General features: G+C 37.8%; 2 protein-coding genes and 1 long non-coding RNA gene across 3 annotated transcripts in view; 2 read left to right on the top strand and 1 right to left on the bottom strand.

Moving 5' to 3' along the window:
* Positions 1-27: 27 nt before the first annotated feature.
* LOC110464340 (solute carrier family 23 member 2-like) lies at positions 28-7,947 on the top strand. Its single transcript, XM_021519519.1, has 8 exons — positions 28-102; positions 1,281-1,462; positions 2,046-2,166; positions 2,956-3,112; positions 3,676-3,929; positions 4,252-4,525; positions 5,296-5,391; positions 7,575-7,947. The coding sequence occupies exons 1-8, from the start codon at positions 61-63 to the stop codon at positions 7,775-7,777; spliced, it is 1,329 nt and encodes a 442-aa protein (XP_021375194.1). The 5' UTR covers positions 28-60; the 3' UTR covers positions 7,778-7,947.
* LOC110464345 overlaps positions 4,458-25,910 on the bottom strand; it is a 43,670-nt gene continuing 22,217 nt past the window's right edge. Inside the window, exon 3 of the long non-coding RNA XR_002464490.1 lies at positions 4,458-4,538. This is a non-coding gene — a long non-coding RNA (uncharacterized LOC110464345). The remainder of the gene's footprint in view (positions 4,539-25,910) is intronic.
* Positions 9,224-25,910, top strand: part of LOC110464343 (guanine nucleotide-binding protein G(i) subunit alpha-like) — a 28,961-nt gene continuing 12,274 nt past the window's right edge. Inside the window, exons 1-4 of the mRNA XM_021519523.1 lie at positions 9,224-9,832; positions 17,358-17,400; positions 17,969-18,110; positions 22,496-22,641. Coding sequence (XP_021375198.1) covers positions 9,727-9,832; positions 17,358-17,400; positions 17,969-18,110; positions 22,496-22,641 — 437 coding nt within the window. The 5' untranslated portion in view covers positions 9,224-9,726. The remainder of the gene's footprint in view (positions 9,833-17,357; positions 17,401-17,968; positions 18,111-22,495; positions 22,642-25,910) is intronic.

Genomic DNA, 25,910 nt, shown 5'->3' with positions numbered 1-25,910 from the left:
AGCATGGGTATGGGCGACACTGGATCCAGTTTCCCTACAAATACAAGTGACCTGCATGTCATGGAGGACAAACGAGCCCTTGTTCTTTCTAAGCTGTGCGAGGTAAGTTTGGGATATATTTAGTAGTAATCAATTATCTCTTCTCTCCTTTCTAAATAATGTTCTTCTTCCTAATGTCTCCCTTGACAATGCCTCACTTCTGGCCATTTGTTGAGCGTCGCCCCTGTGAGGAAAGCTTTGGGTTATGTCCCCTGGCCGAGACATACCAAAGTCTTTAAAAATGGTCGTTTCTACTCCTGCTTAACGCTCAGCAAATTAGGAGTGGTACGACTGGTTCGCCCGTTGTCAGTATAATGTGACCGGGTGGGGCGTCCTGCTGGGTGTCTTCGGCAGTATGTTTCAGTGAGGTAGCACTATAAAGTAGTCATCAGCTCCGCGCTATCACAAGGAGACAAACACGAACATATCGCAGCCTCCCAAAACACACACACATACACTACACGCTTGCATCTTGCACACAGGGGAGGCTGTCCTTAAATGACCTAAGCTGTTCATAGGACGTTAAACAAAATAAAACCAAACCAAACCAATCAATTAATCTTTTTGATCCCCTATCCGTTCTCAATTACCTTTATATCAGTAACGTTGTAGTATTACTATTAATCTCTTACTTATAAAACCTCAAAGTACCATATTGTATTATACTGCTATGGTCCTCTGAATAGGTGAGGTCATTTAATAACGTGCCTCATGTGTGGAATGTATGTGTGCATACCAAATTCCTTAAAATGGCATTATTTATTTATTCCCTGCTTAGCGTTCAGCAATTAGGGAAATGGAAACAACTGGTTCACCGTTTGTTGTATAATGTGACCAAGCGGAATTCTATGCTAGGTGCGTTCTGCATGGTATTTCAGTTATATAGAATTATCAAGTCTGCATGAGGAACACACTATAGCAAGGAGGCAAATGCACCAACATACCCATCACACTTACTTGTGCATTTAACGTATGGAGACGCGCCTTTAAATGACGTTAGCAGTTAATAGGACGTTAAACCATGTAAAACCAAACCAGTTAGTTAGTCAGCAAGTTTCAGTACATTTACAAAGCTTGAATTCTTGTAATATAGTTGTACACATAAGTTACCTAACATTTTACATATCTGTGACTTATACATGTGACCGTCAGGTCTAAAGTTGTTTTCCAAAAGAGTATTTTACGTAATTAAACGTCATGTTACGTACTACCCATTTAGTCCTAGTGTTTTTGTGTAACAGTTGCAGGGCTGTTTGATCCTAGTAGGGATTATCCACTGCCTTGTCGGACTTACAGGGATCGGTGGCCTCCTTCTGAAGTTTATTGGGCCTGTTACAATTGTCCCCGCCATGTTACTTATGGGGACTTATCTGGCTAGGGCAACTGCAAAGTTTGCAAGAGTTCACTGGGGCATTGCCGTTGTGTAAGTATCAAATAGGTAAAAAGGAATCTGTTATACTTTAAGGTATATTTTCTTATTATAATAAACTCAAGGTAGTTAAATATTTATATATGTATTTTTACCTCAAATATTAGTATAGTGAAAATTCAAGCAAATTTATATCAAAATTTGATTTCTTTGCAGTAGATAGAACAATAATCTCAACAAGGTTTCAATGGTAACTAACATTGCTTTTGTGACGTCATAATAATGTCTATAAAAAGTTCAAAACTAGGTTCAATTAATGTTGGTTTTGTGTATAAAGAGGCCAAGACGTGCGATTATTGTTACTTAATCCTGAAGTGTTGCAATTGTATTTTTCCTTGACGGTTTAATTTCTTGCAAGAAATTGTAAGCATACCTGTTTAGTAGATTCGTCATTTTTTTTTTTCATTTTGTTTTCTTTTTTTTTTCAAGACAAGACAAAACATTTATGACATTGTTCATACATATTAAACAAAGGTGTCTATAAAGTTTTAAATAGTTTTTTTAATAGCAGATGCGTCATGATAACAAAATACATGATTTTATTACAGTACTACTCCTATGATCAAATGTGTTGTAGCACATCGGTTACAGCTATCGTGATGTCTCAATATCTCAGCAAGCGGAAAACGCCGTGTCCTGCCTGGTCTAGGAAAAAAGGTTTTCACATCTTTTGGTATCCCTTCCACCAAATATTTTCGGTAATTTTAATGTCAAGTTGTAATTTTCCTGTCGTATACGGAAAATTTACAAGAGTTGTTTTGCCTCAACTGATAATTTTGGATTCAACAAATGACAATATTTGCAGAAGATATTCGAAACGCTAGCGAACTGGTATCTTAATGATGATATTATGACACTGTGACGATTTTACATGCATACACGCAGGCAGTGGGTAGAAAAACTATTGGTGACACAGATTGATGAGTGATCATGAACTTGATAATATCGTTTCTAAAGTAGAAGTGGTATTATTAAGATGGCTGCGAGCAATTGAAACCTCCTGGACTTAAACAGATATTTGTGACAATGTGATACTGAATACAGCGATACAGATAACGCATTTTGTCTTATATATATATATATTAAGAGCTTGTATTGGACATGTTATAGTTCATGCGAGCAATGTTAGGTTTTCATAAGCAGTTTACAAACGTCAGCAATGCACAGATATCGGGCGTCATCACATAAATATTATTCGTAACCTTTTATGTTTTTTTTTATTATTATTAATAAATAATGAACCAGTAAGATATATGTCACACTGGGATTTGATATGCAGATTTAAGAAGTACAAATAATCATTTTAATAAGAAAAGAGAGCGAAGCGTACACCATAGAAAGAATGTGTCTTGTTCAATCTTGACAATCTACCTTGTAAGGAATCTTGATAAGAATTGGTGCGTTTAGTTTACGTAACCATTATAAAGGTTCTTACCTTTAATTACAGCCACACTGAGTTATTCTATTTGACTTGTTTTGTGTTTCAGATTCTGATTGGTATATTGGTCGGTTGGGGTGTAGCAGCTTTGATGACGTATGCAGGGGCATTGACAGACGATTCCTCAAAGGCAGAATTCATGGCCAGGACTGATGCACGTGCTGATATCATCTGGAACGCCAACTGGTTCAAAGTGCCATATCCAAGTGTGTTCCGATTGTATATATTTTCAACAAACACTATATATAACCGACAGAATTGTGATAATTGCGTTCCACTGACACGACGACATCCGGGAAAAGCATTAAGTTTCTTTTTAACAGTTACAGACACTGTTAGGAGATATCAAACAAACGATATACGATATTATATTTACATAATTTATTATAGACTGTGCAACGGTTCATCCTATGTCACCTAAGTTACTTTCCCCTGTTATGTTTTTGTCCATTCCGTTACGGGTGTCGTAACCTATTAATTACTATTATTATTTCTATATATGATAGTATATTACTTATATAATATAACAGGAGCCATTGGTCATGCAATCGTCTATATTGGTGACAAAGCTTTTATAGGTTAGAAAGGATATATCATGACGGGGTGGGGTTCTATGTGTTCTATGTTTGTATATCCCTTGTATTTTATTCCATTGGGTTCTGACATTCGTATTATCATAAATGGTGTCTGAAATCTTGACAAAACTGGAGTCAGATGTTACACAATGACCTAGCTGATAATCGGGTTAACTCGTTATTGATTGTTCCAGATCAATTTGGAACGCCAACCTTCAACACAGGAGTGTTTATAGCTTTCTTCATTGGTACACTTAACTCCATCCTCGATTCCATCGGAGATTACTACGCATGCGCAAGAACTTGTAACGTTCCCCCGCCGCCTCGCTTTGCCGTTAACAGAGCTATCACAGTGGAAGGCTTTGGTACCACATTGTCAGGGGTCTTGGGGTGTGGCCACGCTACCACCACGTATGGAGGGAACATCGGGGTCCTGGGGGTTACAAAGGTCAGTGTTTATTTACCTTTTAAAAAGTTATCCGAACAAGGGCTCCATGGTATACAAAATTACTTTTGGGACGTCTTAATAATGACTGTCCAAGTTCAGATATATGTTGTCAATTAATGTTGGTTTTGTTTCTGAAGAGGCCAATACCTGCGATTGCTGGTATCAAACTATTGACTTCTGATCTTGTATCCCCATGGCAATGCTTGGAATCTTTAATTTCATATTTTTCTAACTTGTCTGCTGCTTATTTCCCGGCGGCGTCTCTATAGGTACCCGTCTTTAGCTGTTACGAGGACGTTCAACAAACCTTTTTTGTTTATAGGTAGCCAGTCGGGATGTTATGCTGTGGACGGCAGTCATGTATATAGTTTTTGGCCTCGTAGGGAAAGTGTCGGCAGTCTTCATAACCATACCACTTCCGGTCCTAGGTGGCGCCATGATCGTTATGTTTGGAATGTTTAATGGGATTGTCCTGTCCAACCTCCAAGTGGTATCGCTTTCATCTACTCGTAATCTCGCTATCATCGGAACCTCTATACTTGTTGGTCTGATGGTCCCCTACTGGCTAGAGGTCTATCCGGATGATCTCAAAACAGGTGCGAGTTGTTTCTAACAATACAAAAATATATAAAATGTATTTAGTCGCATCTTTATGTAAAAGTAAAATTGTATACTTGACAACAGATTACACCCTGTAAATCCTGAAATCGGTTAACTGGTTGATTTGGTTTAGTATTGTTTAACGTCCTATCAACAGCTAAGGTCATTTAAGGAGGACCTCTCCTGTGAGCAAAGTGCATGCGCGAGTGTATGCGTGTGTGTTTTGGGAGGCTGCGATATGTTCGTGTTTGTCTCCTTGTGATAGCGCGGAACTGATGCCAATGACAATGACAGTTGTTTTATTTTATAAACAATACAGTGTAGAGAATACATATATACAAATGGGTGACAATAGTACAGGATGGAACAGGATGGACATTAGTATTGTAAATTAGTTTTGTCATTAATATCGGTAATAAATTTAGCCAATGATGTGAATTCATGTTGTGTTACATAATTGAACAATGTATGATATTTAAATGTGTTTGACATATGTTTTCGTCTACTACTGAGTATTGGTTGATGTGTACACGTTAACAGATAATGAAACATTTATTAAACCTAATGACCTCTTCTGTGTTATTAGGGAATTAAGAATTCAATGATAATATTATTTTATACACTTCATTTTATTTTATTTATAACAGCAGTGACAATAAAATACTTTTGAATTTTGTTTACTTTTTATTTCAAGAGGCAAAAAAAACACTTTTTGTGTGTTATTTTATGAAATGCAAAATAATGAATTTTATGTGTTACCTTGTAGGCAATGCCTATAACGACAACATATTAAAGACACTATTATCAAACCCCATCCTGTGTGGAGGTATTATAGCGGGCTTCTTGGACAACACAGTTCCGGGTAAGTTATTTGTTTGGAAGGTCCTATGACCGGATGAGTTATCGCCCTTGCAATGTACGACGTAACTCTTTTGTTTTTGTTGGTAATAAAGTTTGTCTTTGTCCGCCATTTGCATGGTTCTGTGTCTGATTACACTACACAATATACAAAGGAATCAAGTATGAAGGCTGATATAAACATTAGGATAAGCATATGGAATTCATCGGCGTGATAGTTTTACTGGATAAAAAAGTGACGTCAGCAAGTTATACCAATGCCGATTCCAAATTTTGTAACCATTTACTGCTCCCTGAGAGTAAAAATCGAAATATAACACAACATGTTCCAGACGAACTTTCACGACCATATATTTACTTCCTTTTTAAAAAATCAGTTGCAAAACTTCGTTTAACTTTTGCGTTTAAGATCGTTTAAGGATTAATAGTGTCATTTGACTCGTACAATGCAGACTGCAGGCTACGTTGTAACAACACAACAGCAAAGACTGTAAATAGGCAGGTGTCGAAAGCGACAATGCCAAAAGAAAGTGGAAGAAAAGTGAAAAAAACCTGTTGCATTTGGGCCAGCATAACAAGTTTAATTTCTTCCGAATCCCCTTAACAGAACACGGTTTCTACAGAATACGAAATGGTATTTAGATAGGAACGAAACATGGTTGTACGTAACTGAAACGCTGACGAAAACGTCTCGATGTACACGAATACCATCTTAACTGCGTAGTACACACCAAGTTATCTGAACTTACGAGTTACCTCCCGTTGCACCCTCAGAACAGCGTCATTTCAGACGCCAAATCACATATATGAAAACTGTTTAGCCTCTTAACAAAAAGATTTCTTGTTTAATAATAAATATGAATACTATTTATAAGACATTATTTTTACCTATTGAAATGGTGTTCACCGACTTTGCGCCGTTCCTACACGAGGAACCTTCTGCAAGGTGTGATTGGTTTTGGTTTGATATTGTTTAACGTTCTATTAACAGCTGAGGTCATTTAAGGACGCAAGGTCTGAAAGTTTCAGCCGAACTCAGGTTCATTAAAAGCTCATTACAGCTATTATTGTATTTTACTTAGTGGCAATGACGTGGCGTTGCGTACGTTTTTTGTGCTATTTTGATCTGTACCGGTAAACATGGCATGCTTTGTTATATGAAACAAAGTTCCAATCAAGCACATTCCATATGATGCGCTGCAATGAATTTTGCAAACTACATCAAAACGAACCTTCTTAATTTTTTTTTTGAAAAAAATGCATTTCAGTCCTTATATAATTGTTTGAGTGAGGATAATAGTACAACCAAAGAATCGAAATATATCTGCTGAACACAGTACATTTGTCATTTCTTTAAATTAGCAAGTACTGAGGTTTCCTTTGGCATTCTTTTACTACGCGACAATAAGGCTGTTGTTATTATAATGTGACGGGATAAGGCTAATCATTGAATTGTCCAATTATTCATGGGCACGTCTTCATATGTCCTTAGCTGTTTCGAAAACTTAAAAAAAAAGAACCAACCGTACAAATAACAGACGAAAAAGATTCATAAAACACATGATACTTTTAAGATAATGAGAATAGATAATAGCTTATATTATTACTAGTGATATTTTTAACTACACAAGTCATGTCTATTTACAGTTTTAAATCAGAATCAAGTTTTAATTGGCCATGGCCGTCGATGTCTTGATTTCTTTTAATAAGCAGAAAACACGAAAGAAGATTTCTATTCTGTAGGAAGTCGATGTCAGTCAATATCGTTTGCATTAGCATGCAGTGATTCTATAATATCTAATATGATTTCACATTAATACTTCTATATATAAGGCTATATATGTCTTCTTCATTATATCTATGCACTGTTCAATTTTAAGAAATGGGCATTTAAAGGCTTTGCCTGTTGCTCAATTCATTTTGTATGCAAGACTATACTTTGCAATAATCTGAAACGAAAAGGCATGTAGTTGGATATAACAGGCCTGTTCTTTCCTGGAACTTGCAGCGGTAGCATCGTTGTATATGGAAACAAGTATTATATAAAACAATGTACTACAACATCAAACCTTTTTATTATTCCAATTTATCACAAATTTTGTGAAACAGGATTTAGGTCACTTATATATTTAGCTTTGGTTCTGTACATGGAGTTGAAGAAAAAAACATCTTTATGTATTTGCATAGGTACGGCCAGAGAGCGAGGGATCACAGCTTGGCAGGAGCCCGAAAAGTGTGGACAAACCCTGAAGTACAGTGAAGGACTGGAAATATACACTCCTCTTCTGCCAGCGCGCTTGCTCTCTTGGAGGGTGATGAAGTACTTGCCCTTCTGTCAGTATAAGCCTGTTGAAGACAACGTGTGTGACCACAAAGAACATACTGTATAGGGCTAAGGAGGACAATGTCGGTCCTTCAGGCAGTGTTGTCTTCACTCTATTTAATTGAAAGATAAATTTCCGTTTCTTAGAAACATGTTACTTATTTCTTCGATGCTTTTGCTTCCTAAAACAGCATTGATAAGCATTTTGGAAAAATACAAATAAATATTTTTAAGGATGGTAAGAACATAAGGATTTTTTTCTTTAATTTTAATCGTAGCATGCAAGAAAATTATCAGAATCAACTACTTAAATTCATACATATTTCTGAATTCCAACTAAGTGTTTACGTTTCGATGCTGATTCGACATTTTCGCTGTTTCAACGAGTATCACTATTTGCGTAAAATATGACTGCGACCAAACATACATCTCAGTGTGTCAAGAAATACATGCTGATGAGAAATATGAACAAGATTCAGGGTCGTTAGCATGATCTCATTGAAGTGCTGTATTAAACATCCACTTGAATATGACACCGGTTTTAGTGAAGAGGGTCGTCAATCAAGCAGAAGACCATTCTATAACAAGTGATCACATTTTAATTTTTATTTTACTTTTCTTTGTTCATATAATGATTTGAGCTCGAATCACGGTTTTATATCCTTAGCTGTTGCCATTACCCTATATGCTTAGCGTGAAGCAGGGTATAACAACTACCATTTTTAAGGACTTTGGTATGTCCCGCCCTGGGCACAGAACCAATTACCTTCCTCGCCTGGACGAACGTTCGACATTAAAGCCAGCAGTGAGTTGTTTCGAAGCAAGGCGCTAGGAAATAAAAGGTAGTAAGAAGAAGAGAGAAATATAATGAACCCAAATGTTCCAATGGGTGCAGAAGATTTATTTTGGTCGCTTTAATGTTCCCAAGTAGAGGGTACACATGCAAATCCCAAAATCTGCAGGGGGTTTCCCATTGGTCGCCTATCTCTCGATCCCGATCAGGATATCGTTATAATGTAATACAACAAATAACAACAGTGACTGCCAACTCATAAATAACGTGAACTTAAGTATCTTACAGATCTTAAACCAATGCAGGTTTTTGGAAACAATATACCTGCTATATCCCACTGCATGATAGTAAGATGCGACTAATTTAGCGGCCCTGCAGAGTCGGGTTGTGTTTCTGCCTTGCCATCTATTAAAGGGACAATGAGGAAATCAAAATAGACCTGCTGTATATCGCTAAAAATGTATCGTATAAAGCGACTAATGTTGGGCCCCTGCAGAATTAGGGTTTTTTCTTCTGTGTCTTCTACCAAAGGGGTCATTAAAGAGACAACAACTGATATGTTGCTCTCATTGCAAAACTTAGGACCTTTTTTGCTTCCTTTCTTTCCTGTTTTATTTCTTTTCTATCTACTTTCTAGTTCAGGCGGTGTCTCCCTAGACACCTGTCCTTATATGACCCTGACTGTTGCGAGGGCGTTAAATCACAAACAAACAAACAAAAGTTCGTCTTTTACATTTTTTGTTCAATTGATGTCATAACCTTCAACATGTTTTATCTACTTGTAGTGACCCTAATGATATGTAGGATTTAAGGTCAGAAAATATAAACACAGCTAGTGGAACGGAGAGCCGTATTCAAGTTACAGAACATTCAGGACATTAGTTTGAACAAGTGGTACAGGCGAAGGATATACTACACAGGAAGTTATATTTCAAGGAAAATCGGAAACGCCAATAGGAATCTGGTCACTATTCTACTGGTGGCTTAGGAATTCGACACAATTTGTTTATTTTAGTAACTAAGATTGGCATTGCCTTGATACTATGTTAATTTTATTGTGATATGATTGTAACAACTGTAAAGGACATTGTTTTGTGATGATGGAGTATTCCCCGGGAAGATGGTGAATTTGTCCAGGAAGTTTTAAATTGTATAGTGAAATATAATATTTTGTTTTTTTATTATCAAAATTAATTATATTGAAATTATACAATTGATCCAAAATGGGATCTACTCTAAGTGCAAACGGAAACAAATCCGAACAGATTGACAAAAAACTTCGCCCAGATGCCAATGAGTCGTCTAGAGAATTCAAATTGCTACTCCTTGGTAAGTATCAGTAGTATTATCATTGTGACAATAATTCTATATATGTGTATATTTTAGTGAGACATTAATCAATAGCATAACAAGGTATGCTGACAGGCCTGATATAGACAACCTAATTCATTTCATTGTCCGTGTTCTGTCGTCCGTCCGTCCTCAAACAATTCTTGTTAGCGCTATTTCTCAAAAAGTACCAGAGGGATGTTGTAAACCTCATGTGAAGGTTTTGTTAGCGCTGTTTTTCAGAAATAACCTAATGGATCTTTCTTAAATTTCACACGAAGTGAATGTTCCTCACGGTCATTTTTTAATGCAAATTAAATTTTGTGACTGATTTGAAAAGCAAGATGGCCGAAAGGCGCCATTTTGAATTGTTTTAGTAAAAGTTTTAAAAGTAATTTTCAGCTCATAATCGGTAAGCAAATTTCACAGTATTCTCAGAAATTACTGGAAGAATCATTTTTAAATTTCCCCTTGGTCTGTGTTTACTTTTGAGACTGATCGGATAAGCAACATGATCAACAGGCGGCCATCTTGGATTTTGACATTGAAAGTTTGTTATCACTATTTCTCAAAAAGTACTTGAGGAATCTTTTTTAAATTTGATATGCAGGTTCCCCTTGATCTGTTGTTGTGTTTTGTATTATGGATCCCTAAATTTAAAAAACGTGTATATAACTAAAGGTGTGAAACCCTGTGATGGCTTCAGGATTCTTCTCTTTTATCGTATGTAGGAGGACTTTTATTTCAATTCTTGTATATAAGAATTCCTTGGCCAAAGGTTCTTAATTTTGTATAATCAAAAGGTGTGACTCATCCAATTGAATGTTGGATGAGCCCTTTATGGGCAATAGGAGTGAACTATTCAAAGACTATTCCCTCAGAACAATAAAGGTCATTTTAATGTAATCTGGTTTAAAAGATCCTTGAACCAAGGTTACAATTTAGAGGCATTCATTACAATATTTCTGCTTGTTTTCGCTTTGTATTAATGGTTTACACTTTTGATAAGGAATTACTGTATCGAAAGAATCTATCGTGTATATAAGTAAAGAGCATGTGAGATTTTCAGGACAAATGGGGCAGTTGCGGCCCTAATGATAATCAGTATAGAAGGGGAAAATTGTCAGACTTATATAATTAATACAATATTTTATTATATTATTAATTAGACAGTAGCTTATTCCGTCTTTTCGTATTGCAGAGTTATCTTCTCTTGGGAGCAGGTATTGATTGTTACGTCACTTGCGAGAGTAACGTCATCAATTTTTGAGAAAACGACGCTCTTTTCTCACACAAACCAATGACGTAACAATCAATCCCTGCTCCCAAGAGAAGATAACTCTGCAATACGCAAGGACGGAATTAACAGTTAAACCGACGCTTTGGCATTGTTGTTTGTAATGTAAACATCTTTTCAATGAACTATTGACATCAACGTCCATTGTTTATGTACTCTGATCCCTACCAGTGTGTTAAACTGAATATCAATCACTACTTTAGTATATCAGTACATCTTAACACTAATCTTAGTTATTGGACGCTGGAGATAGATGGATGTCGACGGGGCAAATTACCAAAATATATCATTTTAGACTTTTTACGATCAAATAATTCCTTTCCCCATCTAAAATTTCTAAAACTACCCAATATTTCAACGGATAAAGAAACTGGCTGGCTGATTTTAGGGGAAACACTATTGACGTACTTCTTGCCACCTTGGTGTTCTGTTTTTAGAAAAGACTTCTTTGTAAATGCTTTTCATCCCCTCCAAAGCCCGCTCTGTATTGGTTTTCGAAGGGCAAACTATTGGCAAGTTGACTATATCTGTTGGCATTGTTTTTAAAGAAGAAAACTTTTATCTCGCTGATTCTCTCCCCCCTTAGTATTGATTTTATAGACAAAAAATATTTATATGCTGGTTTTCCGCCCTTAAAACAATTTGAATGGGATATTTATTGACTCGATGATCCCCTACATACTTGGTACTTATTTTAAGGGGGTAGGGTAGGTTACTTTAGGCTAAGTGATTCGTTTTCAACCCTAGATTACAATTTGTAGGGGAAACTGTCGGCCAGCTGTCTTTTTCCATTTCATTGGAAATACTATTGGAAAGATGTTAAATTTCTTGCCCCTGTTATCAATTTTCAATTTGTAGGAGAAACCTAATAACATGCTGAGTTTTACCCTCACCTCGGATACAGTTGTTTTATTGGGGAAATATTGGCAAGCAGATTCTTACCCTATCGTATTTTATTCCTGCAGATCGGGGATCGAGAAAATGATACAACTGCTATTGCCCACTACATGTATCGCAAGAGATGACTTATGTGAGAACCCCCTGCTAGATTAGGGATTTGCTTTCGTGCCCTCTACCTGAAGACACAAAAGCGACCAAAATAAATCTGCAATAGTTTGCATCTTGATATTTCTCTTTACTTCTAACTACCTTTTTTCCCTAGCGCCTTGCTTGGCAATACTTCACTTTTGGCTTTTATGTTGAACGTTCGCCCAAGTGAGGAAAATAACGGGTTCTATTCCCAAGCCGGGACATACCAAAGTCCTTAAAAAGGTAGTTGTTATTCTCAGCATCAAGGGCAATGGCACTGGTTAACCGGTTGTCAGTATAATGTGACCGGGCGTAATGCTGTGCTGGGTGACTTCGGCATGGTATTTCAGTGAGATAGCACTATAAAGTCGGCATCAGAACCGCGATATCACAAGTAGGCAAGTACATCATCATACCCTGTTTCCGGCACACATACATACATGCACGCTTACACAACACACATGAAGACACGTCCTCAAATGACCTTAGCTTAGCTTTTAATAGGACATTTAACCAATCAAAACAAAACCATCACTCAAGTAATCATCGTTGAAGGCACGTTTGCGCCGTCAAAATGAATGTTAATCCGTATACAAATAGCACACTGATCCTGATAATTACAATGTACACAATAAACGAATCATTTTGAGGTCGCTAAGGATGGATATAACCAAATTTAAGGAAAATTCATTCAAGAGAACATAGAGGGTTAAGTCTCCTCATATTTACCATTGACAGGTGTATTTTCACGTACGACTGCTACATCCGCCTCAAATACAATAGGACCGTTCTTGATAATGGAAGGGAGTGAAAATGTTCGGAACGATGACACCCCTCTACTTTCGACGCCCCTCCCACCATCCAACACAGTATATGTGGTTTGGCTATGAGAGACGCTTGAATGGTTTAATATTCGGACTGATGACCACCTTCCCAGTGGTTATAATTTACGATGGGGATGTTTAGTTAATTCGTTAAAATTCATGCTTTTATCTATGTCCTATATCTGAAGTGCTAAAGTGTTTAGAGACAAGAATGCACACTATAATATAAAACTATTAAAATTGCCTAATTCAATGTATACTTACTTGTCTAGCTGGAAAAGCTACACCTAAATACACATTATGAGGTGGACTTCCGGCCTTGTTATACAGCGATGCACTTAACGTACAAGGAAGTTATACAGCATGCGTAATATAAAAGTTACCCACCAGTGTTAAGTTTATACAACGACATTCATTCCCTATTTTTGTCCTCTACCAGCAAATCAATTCTTCCCATATGAGATATAAGGTTATAAGACTTACCCTGCCTTTCCCATGCTAGTTGTTATATTACAATTAGTCTGAACCCTCCTTTCTAACATAGTTGTTGCGTTGTGTTGACGCTTTCTTTCCAAGACCCTTTGAACAGTCCTTTCCCAAACCGATTGTTGCTTTACACTGAGCCTTTCTTTCCTACACTTGTTATTCCGATACATTGAACAGTCTTTTCCCAAACCTGTTGTTCCGTTACATTGAACCTTCCTTTTCTACACCTGTTGTAACGTTACATTGAACCTTCCTTTCCTATATCTGTTGTGACGTTACATTGAACCTTTCTTTCCCACACCTGTTGTTACATTATATTGAAACTTTCTTTCCTACACCTGTTGTTACGTTATATTGAACCTTCCTTTCCCACACCTGTTGTTACGTTACATTGAACTTTCCTTTCCCACACCTGCTGTGACATTACATTAAACTTCCTTTCCCACCCCTGTTGTTACGTTACATTGAACCTTCCTTTCCTCCACCTGTTGTAACGTTACATTGAACATTCCTTTCCTACACCTGTTGTAACGTTACATTGTACCTTCCTTTCCTACACCTGTTGTAACGTTACATTGAACCTTCATTTCCTACACCTGTCCTTCTGTTACGTTGAACCTACTTTTCCCACAACTGATATTACGTTATATCGATCCGTCCTGTCCCACTCAATTTTGGCTTTAATGTTGAGCGTTCGTCCAAGTTAGGAAGGCAATGGGTTCTGCTCTCCAGGCCGAGACATACTCAAGTACTTTAAAGTTGTAGTTGTTATTCCCTGCTTAACATTCAGCATTTACAGGAAGACAACAACCCGGTTCAGCCGGAATGATGTGCTGGTGCCTTCGGTATGGTATTTCAGTGAGATAGCAATATAAAGTCGGCATCAGATCCACGTTATCACAAGGAGGCAAATACGCCAACATACCCTGTCTCCGGCAAACACACGCAAGTACGCATACACAACACACATGGAGGCACGTCCTTTAATTACCTTAGCTGTCAATAGGACATTGTGACGCTACATTGAACTGTGATACAACTGTACCCCTCTTTTACAACAGGAAACAGGGCATGTAATGTGTGTTTAGATAAAACGTCCTCCATCAACATATCCTGTTCAACAACAAAGACTTGTATTACGTCTGCGTTCAGTATTTATGAACATGAAACATATGACGATATTGTCTCGTAAAATTGCTTTTATGTTTTCAGATTCATGTAAATTTGTACCTGATGAAAGTATTAAAAGTGATTTGATTACTTTATAGAAACGAGAAACAACAAAAGTAAATATTTAGAAAACTACATGTCCCGTAAAATATCGTTTAATGCTATTGATAAAAAATACTGTAGTTTATGTATTCAATAGAAACGCCATTGTGGCTGAAGGGAGGTAACTCTTAATGAACTGTTGTAATGTAGTAATCAATCTACAGGCATCCATTGTTAGGAAAATGCCAAATCGCAAGTTTTTAAAGACCGGAAATTAAATTTTATCTAACATTCCTTGTGACCTGTTCTTTATAACAAAGAAAGTCAATAAATTAACAAATGTCTCCCCCTTATAATCACCTTAAGAAGCATTGAAATATGTATTTTCATTTTATTGTAATAAAACATGTATTTCATTTTTCAAATATAAACAAAAAAGGACATGATACAATGTTTGTCCACTTTTCTTGCCAATGGAACTATTTGACCTTGTGTATTTAATTAATAGGCCCCAATAATTGCCTTGTAGTTCAGTGGAGTAAACATGTGAGGCTCTGTAGTTAAGTAAGCTATAGATGGGGAAAATTAATCAGGGCCTTGTAGTGTGGTCCTGAAATTAAGTGACGTTCTCTAGTGGGGCCCTGTAATTAAGTGACGTTCTCTTGTTGGGCTCTGTAGTTAAGTGACGTTCTCTTGTTGGGCTCTATAGTTAAGTGACGTGCTCTTGTCTGACCCTGTAGTTAAGTGACGTTCTCTAGTTGGGCTCATGGTCCTGAAGTCAATTGACGTTCTCTAGTTGGGCCCTGTAATTAAGTGACGTTCTCTAGTTGGGCTCTGTAGTTAAGTGACGTGCTCTTGTCTGGCCCTGTAGTCAATTGATGCTCTCTAGTTGGGCTCTTGGCCCTGTAGTCAATTGACGTTCTCTAGTTGGACCCTGTAATTAAGTGACGTTCTCTTGTTGGGCTCTGTAGTTAAGTGACGTGCTCTTGTCTGGCCCTGTAGTCAATTGATGTTCTCTAGTTGGGCTCTTGGCCCTGTAGTCAATTGATGTTCTCTAGTTGGGCTTTTGGCCCTGTAGTCAATTGACGTTCTCTAGTTGGGCCCTGTAGTTAAGTGACGTCCTCTTGTCTGGCCCTGTAGTCAATTGACGTTCTCTAGTTGGGCTCTTGGCCCTGTAGTCAATTGACGTTCTCTAGTTGGGCCCCGTAATTAAGTGACGTTCTCTAGTTTGGCCCTGTATTTAAGTGACGTTCTCTAGTTGGGCCCTGTAATTAAGTGACGTTCTCTAGTTGGGTCCTGTAATTAAGTGACGTTCTCTTGTTTGACTCTGTAGTGAGTTGAATTCTCTTGTTGGACTATGTAGATAAGTGACGTTCTCTAGTTGGGCCCTGTTGTTAAATGACATTCTATAATTGGGCAGTGTAGTCCATTGACGTTCTCTAGTTGGGCCCTTTAGTTCTGGGAACTGTGGACTGATAAACAGTGTATCGCTACCCTTATAGTTACATTTTACGTTGTATTTCATTAACAAACTCCATTTACTTTCCTAATTCACCTACTATATACACATTATTTCTATTTTTTGCTATGTAACCGTGTTGTACAGCAGTTATATTAAAGATATTAAATATACGAATAAAGAATGTTGAATATAAGAATATTCAATCTCGTTTTCTACTATGCGAGATACGAAAGATAAACCTTTAACATTTGGTAATAAATACGGTATGGGGATACGGTATGGGGAAAATTAATCAGGGCCTTGTAGTGTGGTCCTGTAATTAAGTGACGTTCTCTTGTTGGGCTCTGTAGTTAAGTGACGTTCTCTTGTTGGGCTCTGTAGTTAAGTGACGTTCTCTTGTTGGGCTCTGTAGTTAAGTGACGTTCTCTTGTTGGGCTCTGTAGTTAAGTGACGTTCTCTTGTTGGGCTCTGTAGTTAAGTGACGTTCTCTTGTTGGGCTCTGTAGTTAAGTGACGTTCTCTTGTTGGGCTCTGTAGTTAAGTGACGTTCTCTTGTTGGGCTCTGTAGTTAAGTGACGTTCTCTTGTTGGGCTCTGTAGTAAAGTGACGTTCTCTTGTTGGGCTCTGTAGTTAAGTGACGTGTTACGGTCTGTCAAAAAGAAACTACACTGCATCAAACATCCTGTTTAATAACACTCAGCAATTTAGGAGTGGGACGACCGGTTCCCCGTTGTCAGGATAATGTGACCGGGTGGGGTATCCTACTGGGTGTCTTCGGCAGTATGTTTCAGTGGGGTAGCACTATAAAGTCGGCATCAGTTCTGCGCTATCACAAGGAGACAAACACGAACATATCGCAGCCTCCCAAAACATACACGCATACACTACACGCATGCATCTTGAACACAGGGGAGGCCGTCCTTAAATAACCATAGCTGTTGATAGGACGTTAAACAATATTAAACCAAACTAAACTTCAGCTGTTCCGTCCTTGTTGAACTTATCAGTGGTGCTAGGAAACAAATAATAGAAATTCAACTTGGTTTAAATAACTGTTAACGTCACTCGGCGCTTTTCTTTAAGTGAGGCTCCACCAGCATGGTATTTACAAATCGCAAATGATATGGAAAGGAAATGAAGATGATTTTGATCACTTTACAATGATATCTATTGTCTTCAAGGCATCGTCATCAAACCTATATCATTTCCATTCCAGGTGCTGGGGAGTCTGGGAAGAGCACAATTTTTAAACAAATGAAGTAAGTATCCACTTAGCTTTTATATCATATATAATTTTACCAATCAAAGCAGGCGAATATATTAATTTAGATATTTTTCAGCCTGTGTTTATGTGTCTTTTTTTCGTTTCCAATGTTCACGAAATATTCATAAATGCGTCAGCCTTTTCCCGACCACTCGACTTCTTTTGGATAGGATACGTGTATATATTGTTTATGAGTTGACATAGTGAACATATCGTGACGTACAAACAGACAATAGCCAATTTGTAAACAAGTTACAATAATCACTCCAAGTTTTGAAATGTTGCTTTTACGTCGATAATGTCTTATGAATTAAGTTGATTATCATTGTTTGAAGACTTCTAAGAATACAAAGAAACAATAAGAATCAACAACAACGTTGCGTATCAATAACCGATAAATAAACAATAAACATATCAATGTTTAAAATGTTGTCGAAAAAGCCTAACAGGTTATGGATCAAGTTAATCACCTTTGTTTAAGTGATCTACGTTAGTCTTTTTCCCTTTTTTTCTATTTTTGCTGATTGTATTCTCATTTTCTTGGAATGCTATTACCATCACAGTATCATCTATGACCGAGGATATACGCCAGAGGAGTGTATGGAATACCGACCAGTGGTGTATAGCAACATTTACCAGTCCATGACCACCATCATCAGAGCTATGGGAAATCTGAAGATAGACTTTCAAGATCCTGAACGCGCAGTCAGTATAACTACTTAGTCCAGTATTTAATACTGTATTGTGATAGTTATCGTCAGATATACAAACAACATTCCTAGTTCCTACTGTAGCATTATAATCACTTGTGAAGTGAAACAGGACCTCCATTTTACGTATGTATGTGTGTGTGTGTGTGTGTGTGGTGTGTGGGTGTGTGTGTGTGGGAGGGGTGGGAGGTTGCACACAATCCCAATTCTTGAGAAAGAGAAAACACTGCATCTTTTGTAAAGCATGAAGAGAGGCACAGAGGCACTGTATCGCTCACAAGGATAGTTGATCAATCATGGGAAAATATTCTCAATAAAAGTAATTTTGCAAACATTTCCATATAGTGAGTCTCCTTGGCTTAAGAATGTTCTAGACTAAATTAAACTTTGTTCCAGCATGCTACTGGTCAAATATCATCACCAAGGGCCATCAGTTATTACGGGAGAAGTTGTTTAAAGATATTTTCGTATCTGTATCCTGTAACCTTGAAAGTAGGTAATGTCGTTTATTTGAGGCAACTTGATAGCACTTTGTACCAGGTACCTAATGGCCAAGTATTCTAGGCTGCCTGGGTATTCAGAAGAAGTTGTTAGAGGTTATAATATATTTGACCCATGTGACTTTGAAAGTATGTCAGTGTCATTTATTTGAGGAAACTTGATATTATCTGTTCCAGGAACCTTCTGGCGAAATGTCATTGCTCTAGGCCATTTGGTTATTCAGAAGAAGTTGTTTAAAGGTTTTTAAACGTTCGTCGAAAGACAGGACGTATAATGTCATCACGTTGTCGGGCGGGGGGTGGGCGCACTTGGTGCCCGCTCGATATCTTCACTAATGTTCAACAGATTAATTACCATAGCAGCTTGGACAAGTTTGAAAACCACCAATATCTGACGTTAACGTACGGAGTTAGGGCCCTTTATTCACTTTCCGAAACGGTTTCCGCTCGATAGCTTCACTAATTTTCAACAGATTGAATTCAAACTTCAAAAAAGGTTCATTATCATAGCAGTTCAGACAAGTTTGATAACAAACAATATCCGACGTTAACTTACGCAGAAATGACCCTTTATCAACGTTCCGAAACGGTGTCCGCTCAATAATATCTTATTTTCAACATATTAAATTCAAACTTCATAGGTGGGTTTATTTCCATAACAGCTCGGGCAAGTTCAATAACAACATATATCCAACGGTAATGCATTCCCTAATGTTCTATTACCCTACAGTTGTGGCATCGATGTGTGCACGGAGTGTGAACGATGAGTACACTGAGTGTGAACGATAAACATACATTTGCGCGGACGATCGACGAACGTTGTGCGGTAACACTCGTGGTTGGTGTAAATTGAGGAAAGGCTTAACAATATAAACGGTTTGGTGTTTAAACATGTAAACTTGATTGTTTAGTATGTTTCTATATTCTAGCTACATCTTTAAGCTAATCTTACTGTCTATACTTTTTTAAAATAAGAAATGGTGTGTTTTCGGTGTTTTTTAAACGACCTTAGTCGACAATGGTAAATTCCAACACAGTCTCGGCAACATACGTAAACATAGCCACTTTGTACCTGGACCGTAGTTTTCCCCCCGCCCGGGGCACTAACGTAACTCGCGAAGGTGTGAAAACCAGGCAAAGTGGAGCTATACATCAGAACGAATGGAAATAACAAATACTCAACGTCCAGTTGTGTTTTCATAACGACATAGCAGCTCTATGTGTCAGGCACAGGTCAGGTTAAACTCCGGTCACTCATCAAATTGTTATTTACTTGTTCTGTTACCTAGCTAGGAGCCAAATCAATTCTTGACAGTCTAACGGTCACTGTATACTGTGTTACACGCATTGTGCGGAGAGAAGCGCACAACGGGGCGAACGATTGTTTAATCGCCCAGTTGTGCGCACCATGTGTGGACGATGTGCGGACGGTATGTGAACGATGTATGCACATGTACAGTGTGCGCACGGTATTGTTGGTGCGTTGTGCGGCCACACAACTGTAATTGATCTATCATGTTTGAAAAATTATTTCTCCTCATATTTTAACCATACAAACAACGGGTCATTCAAAATGTGACGGACGTATTACATACCGCTTTGCGGTGCCCTTGTTACAATTTTGAACCCTGTGACCTTGAAAGTAGGCCAAGTTCATTTATTTGAGGACAAAATATAGCACTCTGTCCCTTGTACCTACTTGACTACTGGCCAAATATATATTGAGGGACGTTTATAGCACTTAATGCCAGATACCTACTGGCGAAGTATTATTACTGTGGGCCTCCGAGCTATTCAGCTGAAGTTGTTTAAAGGTTTTAACATATTTTACCAATGTGACCTAGAAAGTATGTCAGTGTCATTTATTTAAGGAAAATATTGCTCTGATTCAGGCACATGTACCTACTGGCTAAATATCATTGCTCTAGGCCACTTGGTTATTCAGAAGAAATTGTTAAGAGGTTTTTACAATTTTGAACCCGGTGACCTTGAAAGCAGGTCAAGGTCATCTATTTGAGGACAAAATATAGCACTCATTGTTTAAATAACAAGACAGTTACCCTTTTATTTGTGTAACCTTCATGATGGTCATTGTTCTTAATCTTATTTTAATTGTATACGCTGTATATCAAAGGTGCATTTCATAATTACACTGATTACTAATAGGATAACAAATCTTGAAATTGTTGATATCTGATTTGTCCTTACTGAATGTTATTGTTATTATATAGAGAGATATTGTATAAGTTTTAAACGTCAATGTGACGGAATATATATATATATAACAAAACACGAAGACTTAATTTCGCTGGCACTTTCGCCAATCTTGGGGCTCTTAAGACGACTTGCGACGTCATAAATTGAAAACAAATACTTAGGACGTCAAAAAATAATGACGTCATAAACAAAGTTCACACAATTCGGACCTCTAGAAATAACGACGTCTTTAAATGATTACAATGAATGTACTTACGTGAAATACGTCTTAGAAATACACGGACAAAGAAACGGAGCATATTATAAAAGCTCAAATGAATACATTGTTCAACAGTAAACGTAAACAAATCTGATAGTAAGTATCAATATCAAAGCACAATACTTGGTTCATCCGAACTTGTCAAACACACGGAATTTTGAGAATTTAAACTTATAAGAGGTGCTCGAAATTGCTCGCGTAAAGGCCCAGTTTTAGAATTTTAATTTAAATTCTCTTTCAATGTCTGATGTATTCATTTGATGAATTTGAAAACTTATGAAACTGTTTGTTAACTTATAAATTTCGTAAACTCACAGATTTGGTTTGTTGGCGATGGACTGGCGTCCTATGACGTAGTTCATTTCAAGGTTGACCTATGTTGAATTCAGAGCATCTTTTACAACTTACAGCATCTATTACATTTTTTATTTGCAAATTATATTACATCCCATTTCAAATGTTTGCCATTCTTAAAAACAAACGAATCACATTTAATAATCATGCTACATGTTCCACATCTCGGTTCCAAACGTTTTATCACGCTGTAATGTACATTTTGTTTTCATCAATTTTTGACTTGCACAGTAGATGTTTAAGGTTTTGTTGAGGTCTTTTGCAATGAATTATATTCTTCTTCTCTAAAACACGTTTCATATTTTGCTATTCTTGTTAACAAAATGTAGCGTTCAATCTTATAACAAATTGTATACTATACTTTTTACTAGCATTGGCACTGTTTGGGTCTTCAACTGAAATCGGACCATACTCATTAGCTCTTTGAATACCGTTAAATATGATTTCGTCTTGATAGTACGGTTTTCTACGATAATCTCCTAAATTATTTAATCGCTCCTCTAACTTATATGTATCACTGAGTATGGTTTACTAATCTAGACGCCAAACAAAATGGTATGTTAATTTTTGTATGTTTGGTGTGACAGGAATGAAAACAAAGATTGTTCTGGGAATCAGTTGGTTTGCAATACAAATCTATAGATATGTTTCCGTTTGTTTATTCTACCAAAACATCTAGAAAAGGAAGCGTATCATCCCTAATTTCCATAGTATATTGTATATCCGAGCGTAAGGAATTTAACGATTTATAAAAATCATTGAGACATTCTTGTCAGGGGGTGATAAATCCATCATCCAAAAATCTCAAGAAATCGGAAAACTCTTTATCTGAAATCTGTTCTATTTTGTCATAAAGAATCTCTTCCAAATATCCTGATACCAATGAAGTATAGGTAGGGGAAACCCATTGCCGCTGATGAACCGCTAAAGAGGTGAAAGCGGTAGGGAGGTACTAAGAAACTCTTGTCATTTATATTTTTAACATTTAAATATCAAAAGGACTTTGGATGGTTTTCCGATTGTATAGATATATTAAAATATTTTAACCAGGAGGATGCGCGCCATTTATGTGAGCTTGGCGAGTATGGAAACCTGGGTCCTTTAGCTGATGTCCTGCAACGTTTATGGGGTGACGGGGGAGTACAGGCCTGTGTCAGTCGTTCCCGGGAATACCAACTCATGGATTGTGCAAAATAGTGAGTCATTCCTGAACAGTTTGTTTACTACTGCAACAGATGATACTCTGCATGTCATAGAGTGTCTTGTTATTTTTGTGTTGACGTGTTGAAGTTTGCCTTTGTATAAAATCAGCGAAAGCGCGACTTCGCTAGTTGAAACATTTTGCATAGCTTTTCACGAACTGTTTACAGTTCAACACTTGTTATTATATTGCATTGACATTCATGAGAATTTTGTCATAATGATAATGTAAATCTCTTTTCGAAAAAGTTAATATCTCAACGATTCTAACCTACCTACAAACTGTTGGTCTGTTCAAAACGTTATAATTAACCATAACCTCTTTTACTTTTCAAGTTAATGTATGTCGTTAACTTTTTCATGCCATTTCCTTTCACATGTTATATTATCTTTTATTGGCCCTAATAACCCAATTTGTGTTGAAGGGCCGTTAAAGGGACATCACGTGAAAAGGCGTTTTTTTAATAAATGTATGTATTGTATGCACTTCCACTTATGCTACCTCGCTATCCCCATATTCATAGTCCGTTCCAAATGTCCAGTTTGACCACTTGAATTGTTCGGGAAAGCCCTGCTAAAAATAGCGCCGATAACATCACCTGACTAGGCAGTAAACACAAGTGGTGCGAGCGAGATGAAACGGTTTCCAAAGGGGCCCCCAGAGGGGGGCCGTCAGGCAACTGCAACTTCTTACCGCACTATGAAATCAAGTTGTATCATTTCCAAGTCCGTATTCAAACTTATTGAACGGTAATTATTCATCATTAGAAGTTAATTACACACTTGCCAATGTTCAGAATTTAAATTTATTTAGCTTTAAACATAAATTTGTTGCCAATAAAATTAAACAAGGGATGGGGCACAAGTTTTTACAATTTATCACAGCCTTCTCCCGTCATACATTTACAATTAAATGTCAACAATGATAATAGGCATAAACATAAAGTAGATATATTTAAATATATGTTGAATTTAGTACCGAAATGTGGCCGTTACAGATGGTACGGGGCTAAACAACTTCCCTACACCAAGGGACAAACCTTTCTGATTTTTTTATATATTGCCGGGGCAGAGGAAGCCGGGTATTCATATAAGTACTAATTTAAATCTTGCATGTAAAAACAAAAATAATCGTTTAATTCAGCAATATAATCCAATCATACCATTTTATTGAACCCGGTAATATTATAAAATATGTAAATCCACGGACTTAGATAACATGTATCTCGGTGACCCAGAAAATACGCCGTGAGCCATCACAACAGTTATCCCTTGGAGGGCCTCATGGCAAAATCAAACTAACCAGTCACTTATCCCTTCCTTTCGCATAAACCACTGTATAATCAAAGAAACACAAAGTAAACTCTCTCCAATACATGCCCATTAACATATTAAACTAAGTTCATCTGTGTTCAAACTCAGACAAAGATACTAGCGTGCTTAATAGTTTTAAATATTTATTCACGCCAGTAAAAGACAAAAACCACAAACACACTTTTGCTGACACACGGCTTTAGTGGCGCTACCACTTTTCTCTAAAAAAAGGGAGCATATCCCACAGTTCGAATAGTCTTGTTGCGAGGAGATAGCTACACACCTCTGCTGGCTTGGTTATCTGACCACGTATGTACATAGGCATAGATACAAAACACTAGTACTTTAACTCAAAATCAGAAATCTACCCAGTTCAATTGTACATAATATAGTCCTTATAACGGTTAGGGAGATTGTACTCGCGCCTTGGACGAGAGGACGTAGTAGGTTCAGGGCTGATTTTGTCCAGAGGTGGCAGCACAGGAGTACTGCTATCGTCGTCACTTGGTATAGGATCACGTGAATCATCATCGGACGGTAGAGAGTGCTGAGGTGGCACTGAGATCACCATGGGGATGTCCGGGATTTGAGGTGTAGGAGCCTCCTTTTGAAGGACTGTTGATTCCTCCTCCTCGTCATCAGTAGACCCGTCTGCTATTGAGGAACCAGGGAAAGCATTGTCCACAATAGTATTGGCCACTTTGTAGCAGTCGGTGAGTTTTACTCGATAAGCTGTAGACCGCAATTGGTTGCCAACAAACTTCTGAATGTTACACCATGCTCCCTCCACTTTAACGACAAGATATCGGTTTCGTGCTTTGGTTTTGTTCCTGTCCGAATATAGGTACACAAGATCACCAACCCGAATAGTCGGACACTTAGGGGTTAAGCCTTCTGGGGATTTGGACTTCTCGCTGAAAGCATGGTTGGCTTGGCGGTTGTTATGTTGCTCCAATATAAGTGACTGGTCATCCAATGGGATTTGTTGGTTGAGGAACTGATCACGATGAGACCACATTTCTCTTGATGACAGACCACGATTACGAATTCGGGTATTGACACGGGCAGTCGCCAAGGAAAGAAGTAGTGGTGTCACTGCTCGGCATACTGGATCTTGGCGAAGAATTTCATCTTCCAACTCCTGAATAGCCCTTTCTGCCACAGGGTTCTTGTTGATGTTCTTCGGGTTACTAATTTCAATCGCCAATCGATATTGTGTGAGTAGTTCGTCACCTACTAGAGCTTTGATTCCTGGAGCGGCATCGGTTCGTAAAACGGCAAAAGGACCATCTAATGGACTGAGTGGAATGCACAGACGAAGGAGACCCTCCCTAAGCGTGTCTCGACGTTCATCCTCAAGTTGCATAGTTAAGGTGTACGATGTAACACATTCCCGCACAAGGAGGATGAATTGACGTTCACGTTTGATGACATCAGCAGCAAACTGACTGCCTACTGTTACCGTGGGATCAGTTGTACTCTGGGTTGCCAAGAACGAAGGGGTTTTCCTCAGGGACGCGCACTGATGACAACTGTCAGTGACACGGTAGATAGCACTGTCCATGTCTAGAGCGTCTAAATATCTGTTGACCACGGACTTGAGTTGATGATTGCTGGGGTATCCTAGCTTAATGTGAAGAGCTGTAAGTAGGCCATCGAGAACAGAATCCGTCTTTGAACTCACAAAAGTACATACCTGACATGTTGGGTCTTCACAAGAGGGGGCATTACGGCTGGCAAAGTCAGATGGAAGAATAGAGGAGCCAGACACGTGTCGAATTGAAACTTGGAATCGGCTGGCAGTCGACAAGAACGTAGTTACACGTGGACTAGCGGAGAACTCCCCTCGACAAAGCTTTTCGAAGGCTTGAACGCATGGCTTACTGTCGGTAAGGATACAAGTATTGAGGGCAGACTGAATTATATATGGTGAAAAATGGTTGATCACAGC

Source organism: Mizuhopecten yessoensis, unplaced genomic scaffold (genome assembly GCF_002113885.1).
Source record: "Mizuhopecten yessoensis strain PY_sf001 unplaced genomic scaffold, ASM211388v2 scaffold10985, whole genome shotgun sequence".
In the NCBI taxonomy this organism is placed as follows: domain Eukaryota; kingdom Metazoa; phylum Mollusca; class Bivalvia; order Pectinida; family Pectinidae; genus Mizuhopecten; species Mizuhopecten yessoensis.
The sequence above is the reverse complement of the archived record's forward strand: the minus strand, read 5'-3'. Positions and strand labels throughout refer to the sequence as shown.